This window comes from Thalassophryne amazonica, chromosome 3, assembly GCF_902500255.1.
Source record: "Thalassophryne amazonica chromosome 3, fThaAma1.1, whole genome shotgun sequence".
Lineage (NCBI taxonomy): Eukaryota > Metazoa > Chordata > Actinopteri > Batrachoidiformes > Batrachoididae > Thalassophryne > Thalassophryne amazonica.
In genome coordinates this window covers 65,052,057-65,060,834 of record NC_047105.1, presented here as the reverse complement: position 1 = coordinate 65,060,834, position 8,778 = coordinate 65,052,057, and the positions used below count along the sequence as shown (strand labels likewise).

Genomic DNA, 8,778 nt, shown 5'->3' with positions numbered 1-8,778 from the left:
ACATGTACACAAATATAAAAACAGCCCTTGTCATGAAGCTCAAAATTGAGTTCACATGCATCCTGTTTCCACTGCTCATTCTTGAGATGTTTCTGCAGCTTAGAAAACCTGCTCCAGAGCGCTCTTGACCTCAGACTGAGGCAACGGTTCATCTTTCAGCAGGACAATGGCCCTAACAGTCAAGATATCAAAGGAGTGGTTTCATGACAACTCTGTGAATGCCCTTGAATTGTCCAGCCAGAGCCCAGACCGGAATCCGATTGAGCATCTCTGGAGTGATCTGAAATTGGCTGTGCACAGACCCTCCCCATTCAACCTGACGGAGCTTGAGAGGTGCTGCAAAAAGGAATGGACAAAATTACCCAAAGATAGGTGCACCAACTGTGGTATCATATTCTAGAAGACTTGAGGCTGTAATTGCTGCCAAAGGTGAATCAACAAAGTATCAAGCAAAAGGTGTGAATACTTATGTACACGTGATTTTTTTTTTTTTTGTTTATTTTTAATAAACTGTACAAAAAAATCATGTTATTGTGAGTAGACTTGTGAGAGGAAAAAGTGAATTTACTCCATTTTGGAATAAGGCTGTAACATAAAATGTGGAAAAATTGAAGTGCTGTGAATATTTTCCGGATGTAGTGTTTTTTTTTTTAATCTATAATCATCTGTTGTTGTGTTTCGTGATGCTGACATCACCACTGGCATTGTGGCATTTTCAAAAGCTGCAACCTTGTGATAAAATACCAAAATCTCCTCTATGGATGTTCATGGTGTACAAACTGCTCTCACCACTCTTTCATGTGTGCAGTCTCAGCAATTGTGATTTATACAACAGATCCATATGGAAATTCTTCTGAATGGTGTCAGAAGAAATTCACGCATTTTATTTTGTGAGCAGGTTTTTAGTATCTACCATACTGTTTCCTGGCACCTTTGTGTACTTTTAAAAAATTTATTTTCATTTCATTAAAATGGGGCCTTTCTGATACCATTTTACACAACATTTAAGAAATATGAAATACTATTTGAAAGTGGGGCTTAGCTATTTTCTGACTTATGAAGGAGGAATTTTGGAGGACGACTGCTTTCATTGCAAATTTAAGGTCTTATTATTTTATTTCATGTTAATCCAACCCATTATTCAGTCAATATCTGAATGATTACATTTTCACAGCAAAGATGGGAAAGCAACTCTCACTCATTCAGGGAAAAAAAAACCACAACCATGCTAACTCAGCAGGTTAACAACAAAGGCTTCTTAATGTACAATAATTTTGGGGCCTTCAGATTCTAACTACTAAAAAGTAACACCTGTTTTGTATTTGTACATATTTACATTATGGCTGACCATTTTAACATCCCTGAAGATGCTACGCGTCACACATTAAATTTTTTTCTATCGTGAGTTTGTTGAGCCAAGGCTCAATACATTTACACAAAGCACCGTCATCTGTGCTGCATCCGGGTAGTTAAACCATAAACCCTCTTCCATGGAATCATTTTAAATAATGTGAACATAATGTACTGCGTCAAAGCACACAGATCACAGAGTGTACTTGTTCACTGGAAAATCTGGAGCAGGATTCAACAGTCTTCAAGCAGGTAAAATTAACATCATTTGTAATAACAAAAGAATCTACTGACTCACTCATCTGCAACCACTTGCTCCAAGGGCAACCAGGGGGAAGGGGGCTGGAGCCTATCCCAGCAGTCATAGGGCATGAGACAGGGTACACCGTGGACAGGATGCTAGTCTGTCGCAGGGCCACATATAGACAAACAAACGCAATCACACCTGTGTGCACACCTACGGACAATTTAAAGTTTCCAATCCACCTAACCTGCATGTCTTTTTGGATGCGGGAGGAAGCCGGAGCACCCGGAGGGAACCCACACAAAGTCAGGCAGAACAGAGAAAGGTCACATGAGGAAATCAATCCCATGACCTTCTTGGTGTGAGGCAACAGTGCTAACCACTAAGCCACCACGCTGCCCAAAAGAATCTAAATATTTCAAAACTTGTTAAAAAAGCAACATATCATCATGGAAAGCATGTAGTCCTGTTCACAAACCACACCAACCCAACAAGAATAATACAACGGTACATGACGATAATATCCAGGTGATTTCTCAGAATAAGTCCCATCCTCATTCCATAGAGAACTCACAATATAATGTTTTCTAGTGTTGGTAAAAACTGGATTCCTACTTCAAACAGTTTCAATGTATTTATATTAAAAAAAAAGGACAATTCTGAAAGTTGTTGGTTCTTACTGCAGCAGTTCTTCCCAAGAAATAGGTTTAGAGAAGACTTCACGCTCCAGCCAGAGGTCATAGTTCATTTGGAAGTCCTCTGGCAGGTCCACTCTTTGACCGAGAACACTTTGCAGGCAGTTATCTACAGGCAGAAAGTCTGGATTGCTGTAGTTTTTGTCATAGCGGCGACTGTTGAAACGCTCAATGTTAGCCCGCAGAGCACACTCCTCCGCCTGGAAGTCCCATGGACGAGCATCCAAATCTGCTGCCAGAATTGCAAAAGACTAGTCATATTTTGGGCACTTTTAATCTCTAGTTTTCTTCTGATTAAGGATGACCAAATTCAGTAATGACACTGAAAATCAGAGGTCTGTTAGAAAAGTATCGGACCGTTTTATTTTTTTCAAAAACTATATGGATTTGAATCACGTGCGATTACATCAGACAAGCTTGAACCCTCGTGGGCATGCAAGAGTTTTTTCACGCCTGTCGGTTACATCATTCGCCTGTGGGCTGGCTTTGAGTGAGGAGTGGTCCACCCCCCTCTGTCGGAATCTCTTTGTCTGAGAACTTGCTGAGAGACTGACGCTTTGCTTGATCAAAATTTTTTCAAAAACTGTGAGGCACATCGAAGTGGACACCATTCGAGAAATTCAGCTGGTTTTCTGTGAAAATTTTAACGGCTGTTGAGAGATTATGGACTGTTGCTGTTGCAGCGGCGGCTCAGGGCGCGTCGCGACGTCCCGCTCCGTGGACAGTCCTTAAAGCGACAGCAACAGTCCATAATCTCTCATCAGCCGTTAAAATTTTTACAGAAAACCAGCTGAATTTCTCGAATGGTGTCCACTTCGATGTGCCTCACAGTTTTTGAAAAAATTTTGATCAAGCAAAGCGTCAGTCTCTCAGGAAGAAGTCAGACAAAGAGATTCCGACAGGAGGGGTAGACCACTCCTCACTCAAAGCCTGCCCACAGGCGAATGACGTAACCGACGGCGTGAAAAAACTCACGCATGCACACGAGGGTTCAAGGTTGTCTGATGTAATCGCACGTGATTCAAATCCATATAGTTTTTGAAAAAAATAAAAAGGTACGTTAGTTTTATCACAGACCTCGTATATATACATACAGTAGTGTTCAGATAATAGTAGTGCTATGTGACTAAAAAGATTAATCCAGGTTTTGAGTATATTTCTTATTGTTACATGGGAAACAAGGTACCAGTAGATTCAGTAGATTCTCACAAATCCAACAAGACCAAGCATTCCTGATATGCACACTCTTAAGGCTATGAAATTGGGCTATTAGTAAAAAAAAAAAGTAGAAAAGGGGCTGTTCACAATAATAGTGTTGTGTGGGCCGCTGAAGAGGAGGTACTGCTGGCCCACCACCACCAGAGGGCGCCCTGTCTGGAGTGCGGGCTCCAGGCACCAGAGGGCGCCGCCTCACAGGAGCAGCCGGGGTGACAGCTGTCACTTATCGCCTACAACAGTTGTCACCAATCATCCAATCAGCAGTGGTATATCAGCAGGACGACATCTCAACCTCTTTGCCGAGATATCGCTCTACCGAGGAGGTAACGTACTCAGCCGACTTTGTTGTCTTCCTGACAGGAATACCTGTTACTTTGTGTGTTGGATAGCAGATATTTTGTTTCCTTTTTTCCGACGAGAGGTGGAGGTGGTTTTCCACCATACGTGTTGCTGGGTGCAGACACACCCACATCTAACTGTTTTTGTTCCTCGCCAGCAGTACCAGATCCGACAAGCGGAGGCAGTGGCCACCTGGGAGTTCGGGACTTGGCGGCTCCAGTATTCCCGGGATTCAGTGGCGGAGGAAATCGTGTGGTTCCGGTTCTGCTTTGGACAGACGTCTCTTATCTTCGAGCCTGCCCACGCGACACATTTTTGTGAATTGACTTCATTGACTATTATTGTAATCTGCTGTGTTTGTTGTGCTTATTCACAACAGTAAAGTGTTATTTGACTTCCTCCATTGTCCGTTCATTTGCGCCCCCTGTTGTGGGTCCATGTCACTACACTTTCCCAACAATAGTAGCATTTGCTGTTGACGTTACAAACTCAATACTATTATGTTCAAACTGTTTTTTTTTAGCAATCCTGTGAATCACTAAACTAGCATTTAGTTGTATAACCACAGTTTTTCATGATTTCTTCACATCTGCGAGGCATTAATTTTGTTGGTTTGGAACCAAGATTTTGCTCGTTTACTAGTGTGCTTGGGGTCATTGTCTTGTTGAAATACCCATTTCAAGGGCATGTCCTCTTCAGCATAAGGCAACATGACCTCTTCAAGTATTTTGACATATCCAAACTGATCCATGATACCTGGTATGCGATATATAGGCCCAAAACCATAGTAGGAGAAACAAGCCCATATCATGATGCTTGCACCACCATGCTTCACTGTGAACTGTGGCTTGAATTCAGAGTTTGGGGGTCGTCTCACAAACTGTCTGTGGCCCTTGGACCCAAAAAGAACAGTTTTACTCTCATCAGTCCACAAAATATTCCTCCATTTCTCTTTAGGTCAGTTGATGTGTTCTTTGGCAAATTGTAACCTCTTCTGCACGTCTTTTATTTAACAGAGGGACTTTGCGGGGGATTCTTGTAAATAAATTAGCTTCACACAGGCATCTTCTAACTGTCACAGCACTTACAGGTAACTCCAGACTGTCTTTGATCCTGGAGCTGATTAATGGGTGAGCCTTTGCCATTCTGGTTATTCTTCTATCCATTTTGATGGTTGTTTTCTGTTTTCTTCCATGCATCTCTGGTTTTTTGTCCATTTTAAAGCATTGCAGATCACTGTAGATGAACACCCTATAATTTTTTGCACCTGCGTATACGTTTTCCCCTCTCCAATCAACTTTTTAATCAAGCTACGCTGTTCTTCTGAACAATGTCTTGAATGTCCCATTTTCCTCAGGCTTTCAAAGAGAAAAGCATGTTCAACAGGTGCTGGCTTCATCCTTAAATAGGGGACACCTGATTCACACCTGTTTGTTCCACAAAACTGACGAACTCACTGACTGAATGCCACACTACTATTATTGTGAACACCCCCCTTTCTACTTTTTTTTTTACTAAAAACCCAATTTCATAGCCTTAAGAGTGTGCATATCATGAATGCTTGGTCTTGGATTTGTGAGAATCTACTGAATCTACTGGTACCTTGGTTCCCATGTAACAATAAGAAATATACTCAAAACCTGGATTAATCTTTTTAGTCACATAGCACTACTATTATTCTGAACACTACTGTGTGTGTGTGTGTGTGTGCATACACAAAATTTCAAGTCAGCTACGATCAGTTCAAAGTTGTGCTCACCACCATGTCTTTAAACAATAGCTACCTGATGGTCAATGCTACAGATCCTGATGCACTAATTTTGTTTGTAACTCACCGTTTCCATAGGCCCAATCATCATTGAGGCGATGTCGAACTTTCTGGTAGATGGCTGACATTGTCTTCATGTTGCTCTTCCTCCACTGACGGCCCAAATATTTAGTTTGCACTTTGAGGAGTTTGAGGACGTAGAGCTGCATCATCGCCTGCTTGACTTTTAGCGCCCTCTTCAGAATGGGAGCTGACTTGAACACTACAAGCATCTTGTGGAGCAAAGATTAGTGTGAGGAGTTAAACGTTTGTTGTGTGTGTTTATGGCAACAGCTTTTTGTTGAGAAGTGTTCTCACCATGGTTCTGGAGTGCTTCCACTTTGTCAGTTTGTTGAGGATTCTCAGCAGGTTAATGCACGAAAACAGATTCCTCCAGCAAAACTGATTGTTGTCTCCTGATTCCTGTTAAAGTTGGAATAACCACAAAAAATGACATCACACCAACCGTACAGTTAGAGCAGCAGTTTGATCAAAGCAGAGAACTTACCAAACTCTCTGCAGTTAACTCCGGCAGCTCGTGCACCACACAGTGAGGAAAATCAAGTACTGAAATACTAAAACAGGAAACATTGATGTTTAAATACAGCTTATTACTTTATTCATGTCAGGAATCAGAATTTCTGTCAACCAATGTTGGTCATTACCTATTCTTAGCTGTGATGTAGGACATGATGTTCTGGTTGAAAAACTTCAGAATTAGCGGAATGCAGTTTGCAAACACCAAATGTTGAGCCATGTACTCAAACTATGAAACCAAGCACACAAAGACAACACATAAGTGGAAAATATAACAATGTGCAAAAAGCTCACTAAAATACAAATGAAATGAAATACAGTGCTTTCTCCTGGAAATATAAAGATATCTGCCAAGATTTCAGTTTGAAACTGCTTTGATAGCCCTGCACAACTATATATACGAGGTCTGTTAGAAAACTATCAGACCTTTTTATTTTTTTAAAAACTATATGGACTTAAATCATGTGCGCTTGCATCAGCCAAGCTTGAACCTTCGTGCACATGCGTGAGTTTTTTCACGCCTGTCGGTTGCGTCATTCGCCTGTGGGCAGGCTTTGAGTGAGCACTGGTCCACCCCCCTCGTGGGATTTTCATTGTCAGGAAAATGGCTGAGTGATTGGAGCAGCGCTGAATCAAATTTTTCCAGAAACTGTGAGAGACAGCCAGGTGGAAACCATTCGGAAGATTCAGACGGCTTTCGGTGAAGATACTCTGGGCGTCACACAGATTAAGGATCATTACAACCGGATTAAAGACGGCCCACAGTGGCGCTGGGCGCGCCGCGCTCCGAGTGGCCATCAACAGGCTGAAACGACCAGATCATTTCCAAAGTGAAGGCTGTGTTGATCCGGGACGTCGTCTCACTACCAGAGAAATTAAAGACGTGCGGAGGAATTCACGTGTCGGGACGGAGCCGCTAATGGCGCACAACAAAAAGCACGTCCGTGTTGGAAACCATTCGGAAGATTCAGACAGCTTTCGGTGGCTTTTCAGTCGAGTGAGTATCCGAGAAATTGTGTAACAGCTGGGCATGTCACAACTTGTCCTGTGAGACTTCCAACACGGACGTGCTTTTTGTTGTGCGCCATTAGCGGCTCCATCCCGACGCCCGAATTCCTCCGCACGTCTTTCATTACAAAATCTCCTGTAACAGTGGAATGTGCTGCAAAAGTGCTGATGTACACCTCTTCCACAATTTCTCTGGTAGTCAGACGAGGTCCCGGATCAACACAGCCTTCACTTTGGAAATGATCTGGTCGTTTCAGCCTGTCGATGGCCGCTCGTAGCGCGGCGCGCCCTGCGCCACTGTGGGCCGTCTTTAATCCGGTTGTAATGATCCTTAATCTGTGTGATGCCCAGAGTATCTTCACCGAAAGCCGTCTGAATCTTCCGAATGGTTTCCACCCGGCTGTCTCTCACAGTTTCTGGAAAAATTTGATTCAGCGCTGCTCCAATCGCTCAGCCATTTTCCTGACAATGAAAATCCCACGAGGGGGGTGGACCAGTGCTCACTCAAAGCCTGCCCACAGGCGAATGACGCAACCGACAGGCGTGAAAAAACTCACGCATGCGCATGAAGGTTTAGCAGGTGCACACCAGGCTCCAGGGAGAGTTCACACACAATCAAAGGGCTCTGATCTAAAGTGGCTTGGTTCGTCACACCCAAGGATATGTGTGAAACTTAACACCATATTACAGTGCAGGCAGCAAGCAGCATTTTGTTAATAATCACTGGCCATGAATTACGCCCTGTCTCGCATAGGAGGCGGGTCTGGGCACAGTTTGAAAATATAAATGGCTGGGCGATTAATCAAGGACATACGGTACCCACTTTCTTTGAATTGGTAAGTGTCAGTGCTTAACTTCATTTCATACCTCTGTTACTGGGCATGCTCAGACCTCTCTGTCCGAGCAAAAATCTGTTATACAATATCTGGTATATACGGCGTTTATTACATGGAAAACCATACAGAAGCATTGGGACTTTTGCTTTTGTCCGGTCAGTGTATTTAGTTTATACGATAATGGTTTAGAGGAGTTTTACTGTACTTAAAAAAACAGTCACAATCAATTTAAGTTGTGAATACATAGTGCACCCGCCATCTGGTGGTGGCATTGCAGTAATACATACAGTTGAAACGAGAAGTGAAAAAAGTTTAGCTCAATGTAAATACTTATTTGTGATTCATTCCATGCAAGTTGGTTTGGTAAGAAAGAAAAAGAAAATGTGAACTGAAGCTGTCTTAATTTCATGTTGATGAAAAAGAAATAACTGAAAACATGTCGGATGTAATCATTTATTATTGTGTAAAACTACAAATTTATGGATGTGGGTCCACTGGTGAAAGCCATTTCAGAGGGAATGTCATTTTTGGGTGGTTTAATAAATTTACCACGCAATCAATACCGGCAATAAAAATACTGTTCACTCTCATTAGGATATTTGTACTGGTACCATTTCAGCGAAGCTTTAAGAAACTATAAGCACAACATAATCGTCATTTATCATCCAGTCAAAAACTACTATTAATAAATAATAAATAACCCTTCCATTAGCTTGACAGCAGAATCTGAATGTTTACTCAACA

The 8,778-nt window shown here is 42.2% G+C and overlaps 1 protein-coding gene across 1 annotated transcript in view; it reads right to left on the bottom strand.

The window, feature by feature from the left end:
* Positions 1–654: 654 nt before the first annotated feature.
* Positions 655–8,778, bottom strand: part of strip1 (striatin interacting protein 1) — a 70,466-nt gene continuing 62,342 nt past the window's right edge. The window contains exon 20 of the mRNA XM_034166580.1: positions 655–2,518. Coding sequence (XP_034022471.1) covers positions 2,271–2,518 — 248 coding nt within the window. The 3' untranslated portion in view covers positions 655–2,270. The remainder of the gene's footprint in view (positions 2,519–8,778) is intronic.